At 55.9% G+C, this 22,683-nt stretch overlaps 1 protein-coding gene across 1 annotated transcript in view; it reads left to right on the top strand.

The window, feature by feature from the left end:
* The window catches only part of DSCAML1 (DS cell adhesion molecule like 1), a 340,859-nt gene that overhangs the window by 245,507 nt on the left and 72,669 nt on the right, over positions 1-22,683 (top strand). The window contains exons 6-12 of the mRNA XM_024751739.1: positions 1,936-2,214; positions 5,638-5,913; positions 8,191-8,487; positions 10,408-10,680; positions 19,926-20,204; positions 20,632-20,751; positions 21,627-21,803. Coding sequence (XP_024607507.1) covers positions 1,936-2,214; positions 5,638-5,913; positions 8,191-8,487; positions 10,408-10,680; positions 19,926-20,204; positions 20,632-20,751; positions 21,627-21,803 — 1,701 coding nt within the window. The remainder of the gene's footprint in view (positions 1-1,935; positions 2,215-5,637; positions 5,914-8,190; positions 8,488-10,407; positions 10,681-19,925; positions 20,205-20,631; positions 20,752-21,626; positions 21,804-22,683) is intronic.

Raw genomic sequence — 22,683 nt, 5'->3', positions numbered from 1 at the left:
AGACGAGGAAACTCAGGCTCTGGGAGATCATAGGACTCACCCAAGGTCACATGGCTTATCAGTGACCCAGGCCGACTGGAGCCTGGGTCTCCTGATTCCCAGTCTCAGGCTCCTTGTGAGAAGCCATGGACAATAGGGAAGGAGCAGAGAATCTTCTGGAAAGTTCTTTCCCCGGGGAGGAGCTTTCCTAGCTCAGCCTGTCTCCAAAGGGGGCAGGGGGGCGGGTGAGCTGAGGACAGAGAAAGTTTCCCATTTAGTCAAGAAGGGGCCGAGAGGGGCGTCAGCGCTCTCATGGTTCACTCTGGAGCAGAATCCGGGGTTAGATTATTCTGTCTCAGACCCCATTTACTGAACAAGGGTGGCAGAGACCTGGTTTCGGATCTTGGCTCTCCAGTGTGATCTGAGCAGGTCACTGCACCTCTCTGGTCTCCAGGCCCTCATCTGTGTGTGCCTTCCAAGTCCCTAAGCCAGCTCTACTATTCCATGAGCCTGTAAAGTTCTGTCATGTGGAAAAGGCAGACCACCGGCCCGCCCCATGCCCACGTGCCCCCATTCACCCTCCCTCAGACATTTATGGTTCAGTAGCCCTGCTCTGTGCCAGGCACGTGGAGATGCCGTAGGGGATCAGCGCTGCCTCAAGGAGCTCTCGGCCTTCCAGGGGAGCCAGATACACGGCCTGGTGCTAAGTGCTGTGCTGTTGGCAAGGGCCTGGGGGGAGTGGCGACAGTGGTCGCCCCTGGGAGGGAAGCGGGGTGGCTGGGTGCAGGAGTGAGGGGGACTCCCTTTGCACTGTGTGCTCTCCTCTACTTTCTGAAGTTTTGTCATGTGCATATTTGCACTTTTCATTCTTTTTCTTTAAAAGAAAAGGCTGCTTGAAAATAAAATGAAAGCAAAGGAAAACTATGGGAATCCAGTGAAAGTGGCCTGAGGGAGGCGTCCAGAAGAGGTGACGTTGAAGCTGGTTTTGAAAGATTAGTAGGAGTTGGCCAAGCAGAGCGGGCTGGCGGACAGCATGCCCTGAGTGGGGAACTGGTGAGATCAGAAAGGGGTCGGGGGCGGGGGAGGCAGGCCAGACCAGGGACCTGGTTGGCGTGAGATCACAGATCCCAGAAGGCCTAATTTAGGATAAGAAGTGTGGATTGTAATATGTAGGTAGAGGGAGCCTATGGGAGCTTTACATCAGGGGAAGGTCCCTGGTGGGCAGAAAACCCAGAGAGGCCTTTTAGGGTGAGAACTAGATTGAGGTAGCAGCCAGCACGCCGCTCACATAACACGGGCATCACACACAGAACACCACCAGTGAGGGCCTAGGCCTCCTGCAATGTAGGGCGCAGGCCCACAGTCGCTGCTTTCTCTAGGTTTGGGAATGCAAAAAACAGAAGCATCGTCGGGGTAGCCAGTGTGCTTTGTGGAAGGCTTAATTAACTTCCGAACCCTTCTGGGCCCCGGTGGAAAGGCACTGGGCCCCGGTGGAAAGGCACTGCCCCCTCTGAGCCTGCCCAGATTGCAGGTGGGAAGAGACAGGAGGGGACAGGGATGCCCATCCTTGACGGGCCCAGACTGAGACTGACCAGAATTACAAACCCAAGATGTCATGATCCTCATGTCACAGGGACTGTTTGTATGAAAGTCTCTCCCTCCCTGTGTCTCTTGCTGTTTCCCTTTTTCCCTCTGTCTGTCTGTCTGTCATTCTAGCCTAGTCTGCCCACCATATCCTCTCCTCCCCCAGCCCCTGCTCCCAGCCGTGCTTCTCAGGGCCTCCATCTGGCCCGAGTAGGAGTGTTTGGGCCAGAGTCTGGGGCACGGGGAGACACAGAGAGCCTCGCACACTGGGTATCATTCACTCCGGGCACCGGTGGGCAGCAAGTTCTGGGGGCCTGCCTTCCTGCTCCCACCCAGGGCTGGCCAGGACCTCTCGTGTTCTCTGCCTTCCAGACCCGGCCGAGTCGATCCCCACCATCCTGGACGGCTTCCACTCCCAGGAAGTGTGGGCCGGCCTCAACATGGAGCTGCCCTGCACCGCCTCTGGCTACCCCATCCCTGCCATCCGCTGGCTCAAGGATGGCCGACCCCTCCCAGCTGATAGCCGCTGGACCAAGCACATCACGGGGCTGACCATCAGTGACCTGCGGACCGAGGACAGCGGCACCTACATCTGTGAGGTCACCAACACCTTCGGCTCAGCAGAGGCCACAGGCACCCTCACAGTCATCGGTGAGCGGGGAAGCCTCTCTTCCAGCTTCAGTAACCTTTGAGAGTGCCGTGTGGGGGGGGGAGGGGCGTGGGGGCAGCCGCCCCTGCCTCTGGCTGGCCCCAGGGGATGATCCCCTGGTTGGGGAAGGCAGGTTGGTGTCCTGGGGAAAGCACTGGGTTTGAAATCAGAAGACCTGCCTTTTGGTTATGATATCACCAGATAGTAACTGACTTGGGGAAAATCATATAACCCTGGGCATCACCTCTGTGCCCTTTTCTGTCAAAGGAGATAATAACCCTGGCCCTCCTTGTGACCCTCCTCCCAGAGGTCACAAGGGTCAAAAGGGACAATGACGGTGATGTGATAAGCTCACGGGGCTTCTCAGCTTCTTGGGAGGAGGCAGAGTCTATACTAAAGGAAACAATGCTGATGTGAACCCATCAGAGGACATATGAACCCACCAGAGGCGACATTCAGAATATTTAGTGATAATTAATAGAGGTACCGATTGATCAGGGCAGACGCCGGATGTAAACACCCAAGGCAGCCTTTCCAGGACCTGCCAGTTGGGCATTAACTCGGTCCTTCCTGTTCCTCCCCATCCCAGAGCCCCAGGGTCCAGGGAGCACGTGTGGAGAGCAGGAGGTCTTCGCAGACCCCTGCTGCTGCTGAGCTGCCGGAAGGGCAGAGAGGTCGAGGCAGAGGCGCTGAAGCTAGGGAAAGAACCTTGGAGGGGGATTTATGAGACCCAGGGGCATCCTTTGCCCCCCTCCCCCCGCCATCCCTCCCTCGAGTTCCCTGCTCTCGGGGCTGCAGGGAACGTGTTGGCAGCAGCGGGGCTGACATTTAGAGATCTGGAGACCCGGGATTGTGGGATCTCACCCCTGTGGGGCAGCAGTAGCCTGAGTCCTTGAACCTTGCACCCGAGGGCTTTGTGAGGGATTCGGCCTGGGCGGCAGAAAGAGGCCGTCCAGAGGTGATCCCATCCGCATCCTGCAGAAAGGGCCGCTCTGCCGTTAAGATTGACCAAAGATGCTCTCTGCCCAGCTCACCACCTCTCTCATGAGCACAGAGCTGCAGGTCTGCGGACCCTCAGGTGGACCAGAGAACCACACAGAGCCCACCCCCTCCTGGCCTTCTGCTGTCCTGTCGCCCTCAGCCCAGATATGGGCCCAGTGTCCTCCCCATAGTCAAGGGGGTCTTGGCAGTTGGAGCACATTTACCTGCAGTGTGGGGAGGAGCCCCCCCTCTGCGAATCCACTGTGAAGCTGGAAGAGCAGGAACAGCCCCAAGAAATGCTCTGGGAGCAACAGTTCATAATACAAATGCTTAGGTTACAATGCTGAAGGCTTGGGGGGAAGGGGCGGTCCTCTTGTATAGACAAACCCCGGACCGCAGAGGAGGCAGGTGGAAGGACCAGGATTAGTACCCTCTTGACCTAAGCACTGTCCAAAATTGTTTGGTCTAGAATTACCTTCAACCCCTCCTGCTATACACACACACACACACACACACTCAAACTCACGTTCATACACACACACTGTCTCAGGGAACAGGTCAGGAGGGCCACGTACCCCCAAATCCTTGGAAAAGTAGCAAACCTAACTCTGAGTAATTTGGTGTTCAGAGCTCCTGCCTCAGGACAGACAGGCAGGCAGGTACTTACACACACACACACGCACACAGGCAGATGTGTTGAAAGATCACATGCCCACCTCCCCATACACACGTGCACACATATACGGTGCCCATATACACTCACAGATACACACATTCCTCCACGTAACACACTGTCATCCTAGAGCACGCACACAGACACACAGTAAGTAACTGCCTACAGCTGTGTGCACGCACCGCCTGCCCCTGCCCCCGAGTGGAAGGGTACACCTCATTCTCCTCTGAGACAGCTCCCCACCCTCTCCCACACTGGGCTTGGCTGGACAACCAGGTTCAAAGGGGAGTGACTTGGCTTTTCTCTGTCTTCCATCCTTGTGATAGCTCCTCTCTGCCAGGTTCACGGAGAGGAAACAATGCTTTCCATACTCCGCATCATTCTGCCCCAAAGCCTCCCACGCATCCTAGCCCGTGCAGGGGCAGTGAGGAGAGAGCGGCTGGCTGGCCGGGCCCTGAGAGCCCTGGCTGGTGACTGGGACAGGCAGGATGCCACCTGCGTCATGTTGCACTGACATTTCCTGGACAGCAGGCAGAGGCTCTGGGAGTGAGGAGGGAGAGCACAGTGTGAGCAGACTTGTGTGTGCTTTGACTGTGCCCCACCAGACGGGCCTGCCGTGCCCCCATCTCCTGCAAGCTCCCTCGTTGGGGGTCCAAGCCTCCTGTACAGAACCCCGGGCCCATGGAGGTGAAGGGAGAGAGGCCAGCTTGGGGGTGGTAACCAGCCAGCCAGCCAGTGAGGCAATCAACATGACTCAGACAGCAGTAGTGATATAAAGATGAGGGACACCGCCCTGCTTTCAAGTGGCTCAGAGTCCAGAGGGAGAGATAGAAACAAAGCGGTGATTAGAAGACCATGACCTTAGTCTTCTGTTAGTTACACACAGGGAGCCCCAGAAGAGAGATCTTTAACCCAGCCTGGGAGGGGAGTGGTGTACAGGAAGGCTTCCTGGAAGAGATGACACCTGAGTTCAATGTGAAGGATGAGTAGGAAGTAGGTAGAGGGGGCAAAGGGTGCTCTAGGTGAGACTCTGGGTGTGCGGGAAGCACAGGCAGGCTGCTGGTCTAGACACTGCATTGCTGAGAAGGGTGCCAGGTCCCCAAGGGCCTTGATGGCCTTGAATTCCACGCTGAGTCTTTGGGTGCCGTGGAAGTTCTGAACAGGGCGGTGGCTGGCTGCAGCATGGAGAACTGATGGCGGGACACAGGGAAAAGGGAGGCAGGGAGAAGAGAGTACTGCATGGGTCCAGGCCAGGAGCTGCAGGACAGGGGTGGTGAGGATGAAGGGCAGGGGATTAACTGATGCATCTAAAGGAAGTCAGGCCAGCAGAAGGTAGCAGTGGTTATCTGTATAAGTACAGGAGACAGGTGGCTCGGCCGCGGGTGCCTCCCTGCTTTCTAGGGTGGGTGACAGCGAGGACAGTGAACCAGACGAGCTCCCATCCTCCTGCGCCAAAGGGAGCTTCCCAGCCCCGCCCAGCCAAGGGGCCACATCAGGAAAGCACAGGCCGTCAGAATAGCAGACGTAGAGACATCTCCTGGCCCGACCCTGCCATTTAACAGATGAGTAAACTGAGGCCTAGAGAAAGGAATTCGCTCGTCCTGGTCCCCCCTGCTACAAGGAGTCTTGGAGACAGAATCAGGGCCTCCTGACTCCCGGGGCCTTTTGTGACCACAGCCCACCCCTAGCCACACTCCACTCACAGTGAGTCCTTTTTCTTTTCTTTTCCTCCCTGTTTTCCCTCGCCTCTCCCCTGCCTGGTCCGGCGCAGACCCTCTTCATGTGACCCTGACACCAAAGAAGCTGAAGACCGGCATTGGCAGCACGGTCATCCTCTCCTGCACCCTGACGGGCTCCCCGGAGTTCACCATTCGCTGGTACCGCAACACCGAGCTGCTGCTGCCCAACGAGGCCATCTCCATCCGCGGGCTCAGCAACGAGACCCTGCTCATCACCTCGGCCCAGAAGAGCCACTCCGGGGCCTACCAGTGCTTCGCCACCCGCAAAGCCCAGACCGCCCAGGACTTCGCCATCATTGTGCTCGAGGGTGAGCTGGGGCCGCCGGGGCAGACGGGCGGGTTCAGGGCTCCTCCAGCCGGGCCAGAGGCAGGAGGCATTCCTCCAGCGCTCACAGCACCCCAGGCAGACACACTGTCTTGTTTAACCCTCCCGAGGGCCCTGTGTGGAGACCGTTTTTTTAATTTTATTTTATAATAACCATTTGGCAGCTGAGGAAACCGAGGCTTCGGTCACTTGCCCAAGGTCACACGGTCCTGCTGAGGAAGAGGGCTGGGGTTTGAACTCAGGGCTCTTAACCGCCATACTCTGTTGACTCTGCCCTTCAAAATTACTAGAACTTCACTATTAGAAGGGCCTTCAGTAGGGTCTCAAAGACTCTCGGTCTCCCAGAGGCTCTGGAAGGGTGCTGGGAACCTCTGGATTTTTGAATCCTCTCCCTGCCTGAGGTCTCTTCACAGCAGGCCCTGTTTCTTACCATGGACCTGGCTTTCTACCTGCTTCTCTCTCCTTTGAAAGCTACCACCCCCCGCAAGTTTCCGCACCCAGCACCTCTGTGTATGGTTGTTCGGGTCGTTCACTACACAAGGTGCTCAACTAAGAGGGTGAGGATTGAAATCCAGCTTGCACTCCACTTACCAAGCCATGCACCCACACTGGGCTGTGACCATGTAGAGGAGGCACCTTTTGCATATTTGCACAAAGATGCAGGGGGGGTTAGCAGAGGCCCTATCCTTACCAACAAACTTAGTGGTTCCCCAGCTCCTTTGTTGCTCCCATAATCCTGTTCCTTCCAAGGATTTTTCACTGTGATAACAAAAACACCAAACCTAGGCAAACCCCACGGGTATCTGTCTCACTGTTAAAGCCCAGGGGTCCTCATTCCTTGGCAAGTGGGGCATGAGAGCTGGGCATCCATCGAAACTAAGCCCTCATCCTTCGCCCAGTGCCCAGCAAACTGCCTTCCTCAGCCCCTGCCTCCTCTTGTCCTGCCCCATCCCTGGTCTCTCTTCCCAATGAGGAAACACATCAGCTGGGTGCAACCTAGTGTGAAAATGGGTGTCTTTCATCTCAGGGGACCTCCTGTCTGAACTACTCCCCACCCAGGAGCAGACTACTCCCACCCAGGGCATTTTCTCTCTGAGGGCTACCCCTATGCCGTTGGTGGATCTTACAGGACAGCTGGTACCCGCCAGTTCAGAGCTGGGATGTGGAGAATGAGGCTGGTGAGAGGGGCAGTGAGCTAGAAGGGAGGGGCAGCCAGAGAGGGAGGGCTGTGGGGAGAGGCAGAGGAGAGACCAAAGGCAGTGGCCACGCCAGGCAGTACCAGGCTCCACCAGGCACCAGGCTCTCCCCAGGTTGGAAATAAGGGTCTCCCTCAGAAATGGGGCCAGGGGCCAGCAGCCTGAGTTAACGTCAGCATTTTGGTGTGAAATGTGGGTGGGATGTAGAGTGCCATGTTACATTTGCCTTGCTTTTTTTTTTTGTATGTTTGTTTTGGTGTTTGACTTTTTTCAAGGATTTAGCACCTAGTTTAATCCTTTACAGCAATCCTGTGTGGAAGGATGGCCAGGGTTAATGATTACATCCCCCATGATCCATGGAGGAAGTGGGGCCCCAAGGGTTTACTTGTGTTGTCCAAGGTTATTCCATTAACCAAGACTTAAGCCCCAAAAGAGACCCCATCACCACCACTGCCCCGGGCAGCTTTCATTTTAAGGCTCAAGCTTCAGACTTTTGCTAACAGAGCTACAGCACCAGCACCCCTCCCACTCAAATCAGAGCTGGAATTGGACCGTTCAGGTCCTGGTTCCACACATAGCTAACCTCTGAGCCTCTATGGCTTTATTTAAAAAGGGAGGAGAAAGAGGCAGAAAAGGAAAAGTTGAGAGGAGTTAACATTTATTAAGCACTTACAAAGTGCTGTGTAAGCATCTTTAATACATTAATTCATTTACTCCTCACATCATCAGTACCAGGAGGACATATATCCAGGAGGATATAAACGTTATCCCCATTATCTCCATCCTCCACAGAGGGGAGATGGAAAGACTCAGAGAGGTTAAGTAACTTGCCCAAAGACACAGAGCTAACAGGTAGTTGGGGGAGGATTCAAATCCAGGAGTCTTCATTCACGTGCACTAAACAGGGTTTTGCGGATGGTACATGAATCTTGGAAGTACGCGGAAGTGCTTTACCATTGTTATGTCCTCTGCGTTGCCTCCTCCCCATGACGAGGTGGGGTGGCCTGGGGGGATGGTCTCTCTGTGACTCGGTGACCCTTAAGGGGGCTCCTCGCTCCCTGCAGACGGCACGCCCCGCATCGTCTCGTCCTTCAGCGAGAAGGTGGTCAACCCCGGGGAGCAGTTCTCACTGATGTGCGCAGCCAAGGGCGCCCCGCCCCCTACCGTCACCTGGGCCCTGGACGACGAGCCCATCATGCGGGACGGAAGCCACCGCACCAGCCAGTACACCATGTCCGACGGCACCACCATCAGCCACATGAATGTCACGGGGCCCCAGATCCGCGACGGGGGCGTGTACCGGTGCACGGCACGGAACTCGGTGGGCAGTGCTGAATATCAGGCGCGAATAAACGTAAGAGGTGCCTGTCTACATTTAAATATCAGAATAGGCTTTTGAGTTCCTTTGCCATCTCTGTGGTTACCATTCTTCTTGTGGTGATTAGTACTTATTATTAATCGTCATTTTGATTTTAGTAGAGGTCTCTCTCCTCTCTCTGCCCGTTTCCCTGCCCTCCACAAGTCGCATTATCCATTCTTGTGTGTGTGTGTGTGTGTGTGTGTGTGTGTGTGTGTGTGTGTGTGTGTGTCTGGTACCGTTCTCCCCCTTTGCATTCCCATTCCCCATACCCCTTCACCCCTCCCACAATCCTGCCCCCCACCCCGTTCCTCCCCATCAATCTCTCTGGCCCCAGGTACACTAAGCGCTCCACTGGCGCCTACAGTCCCACCGGGGCCTTGCAAGGCCAGGGACAAGGAAGGGGAAGTGGGGCCAGGCTTGCCCTTTGATAGGGGTGTCCACCGAAGCTGTATCCCGCTCCCACGATACTCCAGGAGGTATAAACAGCCAGGAGCCAGGGCACCAGCATCTCTCAGTCCGCCCTCCCCTGGCTACCCTCCAAGACCCCAGCCATCAAGAATAGGGGACTCAGGCTGGGTGAGGGTGCCCCAAGGCAAGCACCTTCAAGAGAGGGGGAAGGAGTCCTCAAGGTGACCATCCCCGTGCCTCAGGTCTCCAGGTTGCTGTGGGGAGAGCAGAGAATCCTCTGAAGCTCTTTGCAGCCCTGTGGCGTCAGATTGGTCCTCATCTGACCCAACCAGTGAGCCCTGACACGAGAGCAGAAGAGGCACAGGGGAGTGGGAGCGAGGGGGCGCTGGACTAGGGGCGCTGGTGGCTGTCGTGGGCACGGGGAAGGGGAGTGGGGGGTTCACGCTAAATTCACCTGTGCCAGGTGTCCGACCCCCCATGAGAAATGTGGCCTCCCTTTGGCCACCCTCCCGCCCTCTCTGAACTGGAAGGGGACAGAGCTGCAGGGTCGTGGGAGATGCCCTGGTCCTGCCCCTCACCTACTGGGGTGGGGGAGAGCTGGAAGCCCAGAGTTTCATGTACCCATTCCAGCACTAACCCTGCATGGTGGCCTCTGAGCCCCCTTTGCAGTTCCCACGTGGCCATCCGCCTACCTGACCCAGGTGACGACACCCCCTCCCCTCCGCCAGTGTGATCAGAGCCCCTCTTTATAGCCCCTTCTCAGGGGCCCACAAAACACATTTACCTGTTGAAAGAAAATCATCCATTGAAGACCTTCCTATCGTCCTTTAAATAGTTAATGTATGTGCGATCCCTTTTGGTACAAGACCATTATGAGCAAATCAAATGAAAATAACAAACTCTCTACTTTTCCATTCTAACCCCTGAATCTTAATCTCCTCATAAATGAGGACTCGCCCTCCCAAATCCCAGCAACTTCTTGGTGAGGCTTCAGTTCGCTCATCTAGCCTATCCCGTTAGGGGAATGGAGTCTCGCCCTGGGCATGAATGAAACATGTCTGTTTGCAACTAATTGAAGATAGTTAACAGAGAGTCGGGGAGAGACCACGGGTGCCCCCAGTTCCAACCTCTGCCTTTAGTCTTGTTTTTGTGGGTTTTTTTTTTTTTTGGTACCCGGGCCTCTCCCATTGTGGAGCACAGGCTCCGGACGCGCAGGCTCAGCGGCCATGGCTCATGGGCCCAGCCGCTCCACGACATGTGGGATCCTCCCGGACCGGGGCACGAACCCGTGTCCCCTGCATTGGCAGGCGGACTCTCAACCACTGTGCCACCAGGGGAGCTCTCTGCCTTTAGTCTTATAAAAAAGGCCTCCCTCTCCCCCTGCCAAATTTCCATCCCCTAAGAGTTTCCGAGTCCAAGCAACTGAGAAGAGCATCGCGGGGCAGCGTCCGGCCGTCCCTGGCTAACCGCGCCATCGCCCCTCCTCTCCCCCTCCCTCCCAACTCCTGCCCAGGCCCCCCCAGCATCCGGGCGATGAGGAACATCACAGCTGTCGCCGGGCGGGACACCCTTATCAACTGCAGGGTCATCGGCTACCCCTACTACTCCATCAAGTGGTATAAGGATGCCCTGCTGTTGCCCGACAACCACCGCCAGGTGGTGTTCGAGAACGGGACCCTCAAACTGACTGACGTGCAGAAGGGCATGGACGAAGGGGAGTACCTGTGCAGCGTCCTCGTCCAGCCGCAGCTCTCCATCAGCCAGAGCGTCCACGTGGCCGTCAAAGGTAGGCCTCCCCCTACGGCCAGCCTGAGCCGGAGCCCTCCTGGTCACCCGGGATTATGGGCCACTCTTCAGCCAGCCACTCATGCGGCAACAGGCAGTCCTGAGGGAGTGGAAAGCCACGGAAGAGAGGGCTCCGGCCTGGAGTTTGGACAAAAGAGGGCAGGGTGGAAGATTGCTGGGGGCTGGGAGGGGGGAGATTGCAGGGGGTACATAAGAAGGCCACGGGTACCTCTACATTCCAGTTCCTTCTGTGGGCTGCAAGTCACGGCAGCACTGGCCCCAGGGGCATGAGGGGTCAGTGGCACATGGGCAAGAGGCCCAGGTCAGAGGGGACAGGCTATATTGTTCCCCTGATGTTAGCATGGAACCACCCAGAACTCAGCAGGGCCCATGAGAGACCAACAGGTAGGAGAGGGGCAGGAGTCGCAGAGCAGAAGCAGCAAGAAGCTGGGTGGAGGGTGCACGTGCTGGGTGCCCTGACTCCCTTCCAGGGCTCAGACTGGCCGGCCGAGGCTGCTTTTATGGGATGGGCAAGGACCTTCCACCTGCTAATGCAGCTGGAGGCCTGGAGAGCACCGCCTGGTGCCTAAAATTCTCCTCCCTCCCAGGCCCGCCACGCTCACCTGGGTGAGGTCTGTGTTTTGTGCGGGGGCACCTAACACAGTGCCTGGTTCATGGCAGCCATTCAGTAAATGTCTGTGGATTAAACAAATGAATGCATATAAATGAGCAAATAAATGAATTCGTGACTAGACGACAGCTGTCCCCTGGGTTTAGGGGCTGTGCGGGGGTGTGAAGCTCCCTCCCAAACACATTCTTTGGAACTGACAGGCCTGGAGATTGTCTGGATGGTGGGTGAGGGCAAGGTGGCCTGGTCACCTAGGAGGCAGGATGGAGAGGTGGCGCCTGCCAGGCCTGGCTAAGGAGAGGTCAGTAAAATCCAGGCAGCTGGGGTGGAAAGTCACTGGGTCAGTGGTGGCCGTGCTGGGTAAGGGGCTTATGTCCCTTTCTGAAGAGCCAGGGCAGGCTCACGCATGTCCCCAAGGGACCACATGAACCCGGAGAGGGGGCCAGCCTGTGCCCTAGGGCCCATGGGAAGGAAGAGAAAGCAGGGGGGTCCGGGCCGGCAAAGGGGCCCTGGCACAGGGGGAAGGCCCCAGGGGGTCCCAGACTCCTGAAGCAAGATGGAGTGGAGGCCTTGTGGACAGGAAGAGGGGGGTCTGGGGGAAGGAAAGGTTTGGGGAGACAGATGCTGCCTCCGTTTTGGGCCCCTTCACGCGTGCGGTGAAGATGGGACCTCCCGGGGCAGATGTCAGGAGAACAGCTGGAGAAACGGAAGGTAGCAGCAAAACGTGCAATCAGTGCTTCGCCCCTCTGCTCCTGTCACCAGGGCTCAGTCTCAGCGGCACACTGGGGCCGCGTCCCATGCGCCCTTGTGCGTCCACCACCTGTCACAGTGCCAGACAGTGTTTGTTTCTTGAGCTGAAACTGAGACATTAGTCTGGGTTGGAGTGACTTTCTGGGAAGCCTGGCTCTGAGCCTGAGAACTGGGGGACGGGCTGTCTCTGTGGCCCATCTGCAGCCTGGGGAGGAGAGAGGAGACCCTAACAGCATCTGCCTCGCTGCCCCCCCCCCACACTGCTGCACCCCAGCCAGGCTGAGGGGCATCTTGGCCCCCCCTTTCAGGCTAAAACCTTTGCCCAGCCCAGGGGCCTTGTGCTGGCAGGAACCTCACAGCCCCCAGGCCCCATCCCCAGCCTGCCTTCCGTTCCCAGCATCTCGGGGCGACCTGCCTATATCCATTTCTGTCACAAGCTGTGGACCGAGAGTTTACAGTGTAAACATCACATATTAAAACATCTAACCTTTGCTCTACTCCCTTCACCCGCCTGCACCAGCGAGCATTTGGCCGGGTTTGTTGGCTTAAAAAAATAAATAAATAACAAGGCTCCAGCGAGCCTCGGAGTATGCGGAACCTCCTGAAAGCTGCTTCTGCTCATCAATTATTCAACCGCATTCAGGGAGCGATCAGTCCTAATGAATTGAATCTGATGCATTCCGTCTCAGCGACTCGCCCTGTGCTGAGCGACCATGTCTCCCAGCCCTGGGAGAGGGAAAGGGGCATGTGCGCGCGCGCGTGCGTGTGCGTGTGTGTGTGTGTGTGTGTGTGTGTGTGTGTGATCTCAGAGGGCAGAGCCCCTGCACTGGGCACATGTGGCACACGGCACAAGCTTGGAGTTCAAAAGCAGGGGCATATGTGTGTGTATAGTACACAGGCGTGTGTGCACACATGGCCCCTTGCCTACCCACAGGGTCTGCAAATCCAGCCCCAGAAGGGCTATGGTCACTTGTTTTCTGTCCAGACCGAGAAGCAGCATTTGTATGAGGGCTCTGGGACCCTGTGCCCCTGCCTGTCCGAAAGCTTAAACCCATCATCCCCGCTCTCTCCCAGTCTCCCTCTCCCCACTTCATTAGAATGCGCTTTTGCAGAAGAACCCATCAGAGCTGATTACGAACATGCTGCTTGATTAGCTGTTGTGCTGTTCTAAGAGCTACTCAAGGAGGAGGGTGGAGGAGGTGCCCCTGGGCGTGGAAAGGGGCCCCGACTCTGGGGGCGAGAGGGACAGGGCCCAAGGGCAGCACTCTCCACCCCACTCCTGCTGCCCGGCTGGGACGTGCGTCCCACCCAGAGGATGAGAGCAGAGAGCTGGAGTGTAGGAAAGGGCGAGTGGGGGCAGGACAGGGCACTAGAAGGCTGAGATTTGTTGGAAGTCCTACCCCCCATCTCTCTGTGAGGCCAAGAGCCCGCAGGCAGGGCGGGGCATAAACCCAGGCTGCTCCATGAGCCGGAAAAACCACTGTTGACTCCATTCCTTCTGGGATTGCTTGTCTTCTGATGAATTTTTCAAACACTGAGCTGAGGAGAGCAGAGCACACCAGACACACGTGCACATGCATGCACACACATGTGCAGAGACGTGTACGTGAGTACACAGGCAGGGACGCACTGTGCGCATGGTACGTTGCAACAAGTGGACACGTTAGCCTGTCCACACCTGCACACATACACACGTGCAGTTGCACATACACAAACGTGCCCTCTGTCTCTGTCCTCCTGTGAAGCGACGTTCCTGAGCCACAAGAGGTGGCTGCAGGTGCCGCCATAGAAAGTGTCGCCTACGTGAGCCTGCTGTGATCCAGCAAGGCAGGAGGGCCGAGGGGAGAGAGGCTGAGGATGCTTCGAGGGCTGCCTGGGCTTGGGTGCATGTGACGCCGACTGGCAGGGGAGAGCCAGGCTGTGGGGAAGGCGAGTGCTCGTCTCTGGGCACCCAGAGAGATCCCTGGCAGGATGCCAAGAGGAGGGCCCAGAGATCCAACCTAGATTTGGTGTCTTTAGGGCCCTCTGTAGCTGAAAAATAATGTCGCATAAAAGCATCTCTGGGCACGCAGGCCGAATGTTTAATTAACTAAGAAGGCAGGGCTGCAAGAGGGGCTTCTTGGCTTTGGCTCAGTGAGGGAACATCTCCACCCATGCATCTGAGCCTCCGGAGCCAGAACAAGGGCATGAGGTACTTTCTGCCCATGCTCAGTAAGGCCAGGACCCAGAGGTAGTGCCAATACACACAGACACACACGCCCGCACGCACCCTCACTCCCTAGTGCCTGTACTCCTCATCCACACTCTTTCCTCCCTTGCTGCTCAACAAGTCCCTGCCGTGTGCCTGGAGCCTTCGGGGAGGCCCCCTTCCACCCTAGAGAATGTGTTGGGGGTTTCTATGATCAGGGGGCTTAAGAGAGAGCCAACCCCCTGGCCAAAGGCCTGCCATTGGCACAGGTGGAGTTTTGGAAGGAACACACCAAAATCCAGAGGAAGGGGGCACAACAGGTTCCGCGGGGCAGATTGCCAAATGTACTGGGGGGAGGGAGTGCCAAGGATGCTGCTGCCAACGGCCCTTTTCCTCGGCAGAGGGAGCCAGGAGCACAGGAGCAAGCATCCTCCTTACTGGACAGGCAGCGATCACGGTGATGACGGTGTCCACGATGAAGAAGGAGGAGGATGAAGCAGTATCTATTTATTCATTCAGTGCCGTTAACTACGCACCCACTATATTCCAGGCGCTATTCTGTGAACACAGCTGTGCTCAATACAGACAAAAATTCCTGCCCTTGGGGAGCTTACATTCTATTAGGGAAATGGTTAATAACGTGAAATCCGTAAAAGATGTCTCATGTCAGATAGGGAGTGGGAATCAGAGTGTCAAGGGGCAGGAAGAGTGGTTTGCAATTTTTTTTTTTTTTTTTTGCGGTACGCGGGCCTCTCACTGTTGTGGCCTCTTGTGGCCTCTCCCGTTGCGGAGCACAGGCTCCGGACACGCAGGCTCAGCGGCCACGGCTCACGGGCCTAGCTGCTCCCCGGCATGTGGGATCTTCCCGGACCGGGGCACGAACCCGCATCCCCTGCATCGGCAGACGGACTCTCAACCACTGCGCCACCAGGGAAGCCCTGCAATTTTAAATAGGGTGGTCAGGGAAGGCCTTCCTGAGAAGAGGGGGTTGCATTAAAAAGACTGAAGTGAGTTATTAATATTCCTATAATATTAGACTTGTTACAACTGAAAAACCAGCATCAGGCTTTAGAGATTACTTTATCCAAGTCCTCCGTTTTGCAGATGAGAAAACTGAGGCTCGGGGGCAGAGACGGGGTGGTGGTGACGATGCAGCTTGCCCACGTCACTCTTGGATTATAGTGTCTCTCGCCATCTCCGTGCTGCACAAGCAGAGAAGCTCCAGCTTCACACAGCGCCCATTCTCTACTAAATGGTGCAATAAATAAAAAGGTTCGGTCCCGAAGAGAGATCATGAGAGACACCATGAAGTGTTTATGGACTGGGCTGGTGGTCAGCATGCCGTCCTCTGTGCAACACCCCCAAACAAGTGGCCGAAACAGCTTTATGGTGGCCAGGGACCACAGGGACTGCCACGACCGCTGTCTTCTCGGCCACGCCAGCCTCTGACCTCTCGCCATCACAGCATCTTGCTCTGACCCTGCTTCCCTCACAGCTGACTGAGTTGCCCTCTCACCAAAGATGACTGTGGTCAGAGCAGGGCTTCCAGAGATAAATCCCTTGGTTATGCATGCCCCTTACGTTCAGGCCATGTGCTGGGGAAATGCTAGGAGTCATGGGCAGGAGGGAAGTCCTTGTGGACTATCAACCCTGAAGAGGTCCCTTGTCATCACTGCCATGGAGGTGATCCGAGCCTCAGCTTCTTCTTTCACAGAAGTAGAAATGGACACACACACACTCAACGAGCCCGTATCCACCTCTGAGCGCAGGGGAGACACCAGAGACTCACAGTTCAGAAAGCAGTCCCATGTCCACATCACGGGGCACCCCACCCCGCTTCTCAGAGCCTCCCATCACAGCCTCCTGCTGGTGGTATTCAGCGAGCCCGTGAAGGAGCCGGGATCCCTAGGCTTTCTTCTCCCTCCAGGCGGTCCTCATGTGCTGGAGTTATAGGGTTATCGGAATGCCAGCCTGGGGCCGAGGAATTCTGTGAGCAGCTCTGGCCTCTACCACTCCCACCAAGGAGTTTCTAAGGGGACACTTATACGGCCACAGAACCACACCTGCCCCATCAACCTGCAGCAGGGCAGAGTGGGGCGGGAAGTAAAGAGCCTTACTCCTCGGACCCCTGGGGGTGATCTGGCCATCTACTTCCAGCAGGGCAGCAGTGCACTAGAGAGCTCTGGCTGGCCTGGGTGAATGCCTAACCCCCCATCCCCACCCCCAGGATGGAGGTTGGCCGCTCTCTCCTTCCCCGGCCGCTCGAATTGCCATAAGTGTTATTCCTGAAGACCGGAAGGGAATGACAGCCCCTGGTTGGCCTCTGCCTCTTGTCTCAGCCTGTTCCCACACTCTCACTCCATATATTTTGTAAAGCATGTGCATCCTTTAAGCCTCCGTCGAAATGCCACCTCCTCTATGCGGCTGCGCTCACCTGACCAGATGACACCTCTTCTCGTCTCTGAGTTCAGTATCTGTGTATTCACGTGGTGCTTGTCCAATAACCACTGAGGGCAATGTCTTAACTTCCCGAGCAAATGCTATGCTTCCGGAGGTTCTATGCGTATTTTAAGCATGCTTCCACTTTCCCCAGCCCACACGGAGCATAATGCCTTCACAGAGCAGGCATTTCATAAATATTAGATGAATTAGTTAATTAATGAATTAACCTGCCTTAGTAACTTATTCCATTATCTAAATCCCTTCTTACTGAGAGAGACAGTCTTTGCCTTGCCTGAGCTAAATCTCCCTGCCTAGTTCCAGTCTCCACTTGCTCTGTCCTCAACGGAAATGGAGCTCTTGGCCATCCATCCCTGGAGCAAGGCCCTCTCCTCTCTAGGCAGAGCCCCCCAGCTCCTTGCTTGACCCACACGTTCCCCTCTGCAGGCCCTCATGACTGCCACAACTCTCCCCATGTCCCTAGGGCTCTTAAAGGAGCCAGCTCTGGTGCTAGCAAGGGCCTGAACCTCAGGAAGAACCAAGGGAGAAGCTCCCAGCTCCAAAATTCTGTAGCATAAATACAGCATCTTGAGGAAGAGGGTAGAGCTCCCCCTTTTTCTGGATAAACCCCCATCCTGTGCTCTCCCCACCGCTTGCCCACCTCATAGGGAAACTTCTAAGGTCAACCCAGGAAATGATATCCAGACATATATTTATTCATTTACTCACCTGACAAGCATTTATTGGGCTCCTACAATTTGCCAGGTAAGTAAGTCCTAGTTACTGCCCTGCAGGAACTCCCCGACACCCAGGGAAGGTGGTAATGCAAACAGATACCCCACTGGCATGTGATGAGTGCCATGATCAAGGTGTGAACCAGGTGTTGTAGGGCTGTGCAGGAGGAGGGCAGGCTTCACAGAGGAGGTGGTACTGGAGCGGGGTCTGAAAGGACGGAGAGGAGTTTCCCATGAGGCCTGCTGGGCTCTAGATCTGGGTCTCTGTGGGAAGGAAGACGACCAGAATTGGTTCTGCTAAACCTAAGGAGACAAACTGGCTGGCAGATCTGGGTCTCTGCAACAATTCCATCAAAAAGTCCAAGGAGGGCTTCCCTGGTCGCACAGTGGTTGAGAGTCCTCCTGCCGATGCAGGGGACGCGGGTTCGTGCCCCAGTCCGGGAGGATCCCACGTGCCGCGGAGCGGCTGGGCCCGTGAGCCATGGCCGCTGAGCCTGCGCGTCCGGAGCCTGTGCTCCGCAACGGGAGAGGCCACAACAGTGAGAGGCCCACGTGCCACAAAAAAAAAAAAAAAGTCCAAGGAGGCCAGAGGACTCAATCTGACCAAAGTACCCCAAAAAGGGCAGTGGGAAGATCAGCAGAACCCAACAAGGAATCTCTGGGTAATCTCAGCAATGAGCATTGGGCCATTACTAGAGTCAGGGTTCCAGAGAAATCTCTCTGGAGATATCCAAGGCCCCACAAACCACTCAGAATACTGGGGGCAAGGCCCCAGCCCAGGGAGTAGCAGCAGACAGAGTTTGGGGGTGGGGAGATCCAGACAATGACCAGAGCCCCAGAAAACCTGGCTGGACTGCGGACCTGGATTTGGGCCCATGGCAGAGCACACATAGTGGTTATTTCCACCCTGGGCCCAGCTGTGTTCACCCAGGCCTGGGCTGAATTTCGGAACTGTGGGTGTTTATGGAAAACCGATGGAGCCCCCATGGCCAGAGTGAAGGGTAGGGTGGGAGGTGACATTGAGAAGGTCAGCTAAGGCCCCTGCTCTCATCCCATAGGGCATGAGGGCAACAGCCCTTCTAAATGTCACTTCCTCTGGACCTAGAAGTCTTGACCAGGAACTTCCCCAGAGATCCAAAGGGCTGCCAAGGGTTTTGCCCTGTCCACACCTGGCCACTTCACAGGGGCCACTTCCTACTGAGCCCTGAAAATCCTTGGGGTGCCTTGGGCATGCATATTATGTCACCTATCCTTTTCCCCTCAAGGTTCACCCCCTGCTGTGTCCACTCTGGGTGGGGAGAGTAGCAAGCTTCCAAGGAGGGGTGGGGCTGGTGCCTGGGAGAAGGCCAGAGGACTGTGGACAGCCTTGTAATTTAATTATTTGACTGCAGAAAGGATACCTCATCTACTGGGTGCTCATCCTTGTTAAGCTAATTGTCTCCTTCTCTCTCTTCTCCCCCCACTTGCTGGGGAAGTCACTGTGTCCTAATTGAGTTATCATAAAGATAATGGCTGTTGCTCTGCCCAGAGCTGAGAAAGGAGGATCCCTCTTGCAGAGGCTCAGGCTCCAGACAGGCCCCCCCAGGGGCTGAGATGTGGGCAGTAGGAGAGGGGAAGGGCCGAATCTCTGGGGGGTGGGGGCTATGTGGATGACATTTAGCTGGGTGAGTCTAACCAACTGGTTATCTCGCAGATGACAGGGCTCCCTCTCTGCTCTTTCCTGCCACCCATGGGGAGCTTGTTTATGAGACAAAGGGGTCTCTGGTCTGGGCACGTTTGGGGCTTTCTCAACAAGGCAACCAGGTAGCATAAGAAAGAGAGCTTGGACTTGGAGAGCAGACAGATCAGGTTTCAAATCCCACAGTCCCCTCTTATGAGCTGGGTGATCTAAGGCAAATGAATTCTCTACTCTGAACCTCAGTTTTCTCATCTGTATAGTGGGGACAATTAAGCCCATATCACATTGGTGGGAGGTGTGTATAAAGGAGCTGAAAACAACCAGTGATGGGAGCTTCCTCTCGCCCGTCCTAATGCATGAAGACAATGGGGTGGGTGATGAGACCTCTACAAGAGGAGATCAGGCTACAGCAGCCTGGCTTTAGATGAGCAGCTGTGGGGTGCACACGAAGGACAGCCTCAGCATCTGAGGCACGTCATCTCTATCCATCCCAGGCCCCCAGGCCTCTGGGAGACTCAGCTCTGGGATGAGACAGTGAGCACAGGGGCACCGAGGAATGGCAGGGAAGTCAGGTTAAAAGCTGGGCAGTGTGTCAGCAAGCAGACAGGAGTCAAGAAGCAGGTCCAGGCCTGGGTGGGCAGAGGGACGGGAGCCAGGGGACAATGACAGGGCACCCCAGGAGATTCTGCACACATGGGAAAACAGGCACCAGTGCCCACGGAACTCTATTCGCAGCCCACCCTCCCGAAGGCCAGGCAGGGATGGGCATGCTGCTGGCCAGGCTGGGGAGAGTGGGAGCCTGACAGCAGCACTCCCCTTGCCTTCCCAGTGCCCCCTCTCATCCAGCCCTTCGAATTCCCGCCTGCCTCCATTGGCCAGCTGCTCTACATCCCCTGCGTGGTGTCCTCGGGGGACATGCCCATCCGCATCACCTGGAGGAAAGATGGACAGGTGATCATCTCAGGCTCGGGCGTGACCATCGAGAGCAAGGAATTCATGAGCTCCCTGCAGATCTCCAGCGTCTCCCTCAAGCACAATGGCAACTACACATGCATCGCCAGCAACACAGCGGCCACCGTGAGCAGGGAACGCCAGCTCATCGTGCGCGGTGAGTGAGACGGGCCAGCGAGGTTGGGAGGAGGAAGGGTCCAGCTCTGTCTGCTGCTAAAAACACTCTCTAGATTTCAAGTTTGAATCACGGGCTCAGAGAAAGTTGACTCTGGCAGGGGCCTTAAAGATCAAGAGGTTCAAACCTCTTACTCTCCAGGCCAGGACACGGAGGCCGTGAGAGGAGAAGACCCTGGCTCAGTTGGTCACCGGTGAAGTCAGAATTGGCACTCAATTCCCAGCTCCCAACCCAATGCGACTGGCAAAAGCTCTCAACATCTTGGGTTTCAGATGTTCAGAGGTGCCTGCTCCCAACTTTTTAATGGTCCAGGCCGGGCTAACGTTGACTGGAAGGTGCCCAAAGCCCCCAGAAAACCTATCAGAGACCGAGATGATCTGTTCCTCCCCCACCTTCCCTCTTTCTGCAGTGCCCCCTCGATTCGTGGTGCAGCCCAACAACCAGGATGGCATCTATGGCAAGGCTGGTGTGCTCAACTGCTCGGTGGACGGCTACCCCCCACCCAAGGTCATGTGGAAGCATGCCAGGGGTAAGCCCCTGGCCAGCCAGCATCTCGGGATGGGGAGGATACTAATGCGACTTGGGCCTGGTCTCTACACATGACTCCTAGCCCTGGCTTCAGAACTTTAAGGGGACCCCAAGCTATACCCGAACTGGAAGTCATCCTCAGCCACCCCCAAAGGGTCTATGGACCAGGAATAGCTGTCATGCTAATTCCAGATTTCCTCTTGTCCCCGTAGATTGACCTCTCCCCTCCGCCCTCCAACCCTAGAACTCAGTATACTCCCCAACTCTCCCCACCCCACCCTAGGGTCCCAGAGTCTCATTGACCCCTGCTTCTCACCAGTCCAACCTATTCTGGGATCTTGGTCCTTCTTGGAACCCAACTTCATCCCAAGGATGCATTTGGTTTCTGACTAAGCCCTGCGCCAACCTCTTATCCTTACTGTGTCCACGGCTGACTCTGGGGCAATGGGAGGAGGTATCCAAAGCCCCCCTTGGAGGATGGCTGGCTTCTTTCCCAGGCCTGACTGCCTACAACCAGGCAACCGCCACTTGAGGGCTCAATCTTCCCTTTGCCTATTGCCAAGTGGCCCAAAGAGAACTCTTCCTTCCCCTCCAAGGAATTCAGCCCAAAGGAAGCTCAGTGCCAAGGTGGGCATTGAGCTGAGGCCCCCCCAACTCCATACCTCAGATCCATACCTCAGATCTGAGGCAGGGTCAGACTTCTGTGAGGGTCTTTCCTATTTCCAAGGAAACAAGAACCATGTGAGCTCCCAGCACTTTGGGGATGCTACAAAATAGCCCTAGATCAGCAAGAGAAAGGTATCAGGGCCATTCCTTGAGGCACTCCAACCCTCCCCAGCCTAGACACCAGACCTCCTAACTGCCGCCTCCTTTCAGGGAGCGGGAACCCCCAGCAGTACCACCCAGTGCCCCTCACCGGCCGCATCCAGATCCTACCCAACAGCTCGCTACTGATCCGCCACGTCCTGGAAGAGGACATCGGCTACTACCTCTGCCAGGCCAGCAACGGCGTGGGCACCGACATCAGCAAGTCCATGTTCCTCACTGTTAAGAGTGAGTCTTGCCCCTGTGCAACCCTCCAAACACCCCCTGATCATAGACCAAGGCCCATCTCTGCACTCACCCTGCCTCCCCCTTTGGTTTCCATTGCTCCTTCTGTGAAGGGAAGGCAGGAAGGATTCCTAGACAGAGGTGGGCTTGGGAACCTCTGCTGGGGGATTCCGAAGCTCTCATCTAAAACGATGGCCTCACTCTAAATGGCCCCAGCTCGCTCCACTCCAGTCATGATAAGCTCGTGATTTACTGTACCGCAGTATCGTACGACAGCCCATTTATTTTGCTCTGTAGGTTGGCAATTCCATCTGAATAGTCATATCAAACAACTTATTTCTTTTATTTAATGTACACCTGCTAGTGTATAACCTGTTTGTGGCTTAGCAAGAAGGAGACCACGTATGCAATGTAGGAGATGGGCCTATGGGCAGAAATCCTGGGTTCCAATTCCAGATCCGTCTGATGAGCTTCCTGGCTTTGGGCAAGTGACTTCACGTTTCTAGGTTCCTTTCCTCACCTGTGCTAGAGGTTCATTCCCAGCCCACTCAGCTCCCCAAATCATCGTAAATAACACAGGAACTGATCATAGAAAGGGGAAGAAGCTTTGGAAAAGCCAAAAGGGCAGTAAAACTCACTCTAGCTCAGTACCATATCTCTGGCTTCTAAATCCCCAGACCTAGAGCCGGAATCAATGGCGTTGAAGTCTAGAATGTCCCTGAGTTCTGTTAAGTCACACACAGACATTCCTACTGGACAAGCCTATCCCTTTACGCTCTTAGGGGTCTGTATAGTGAGCCCCCAGGAATCATATGAAGACAGTGTCTGGCCCCTTTGTCATGAAACAGACCATGGGCCACGGAGAACAGCAGTAAGAGCCTGA

Source organism: Neophocaena asiaeorientalis, unplaced genomic scaffold (assembly GCF_003031525.2).
Source record: "Neophocaena asiaeorientalis asiaeorientalis breed wild unplaced genomic scaffold, Neophocaena_asiaeorientalis_V1.1 scaffold479, whole genome shotgun sequence".
NCBI classification, from domain to species: domain Eukaryota; kingdom Metazoa; phylum Chordata; class Mammalia; order Artiodactyla; family Phocoenidae; genus Neophocaena; species Neophocaena asiaeorientalis.
This window is presented reverse-complemented; position numbering and strand designations above follow the sequence as displayed.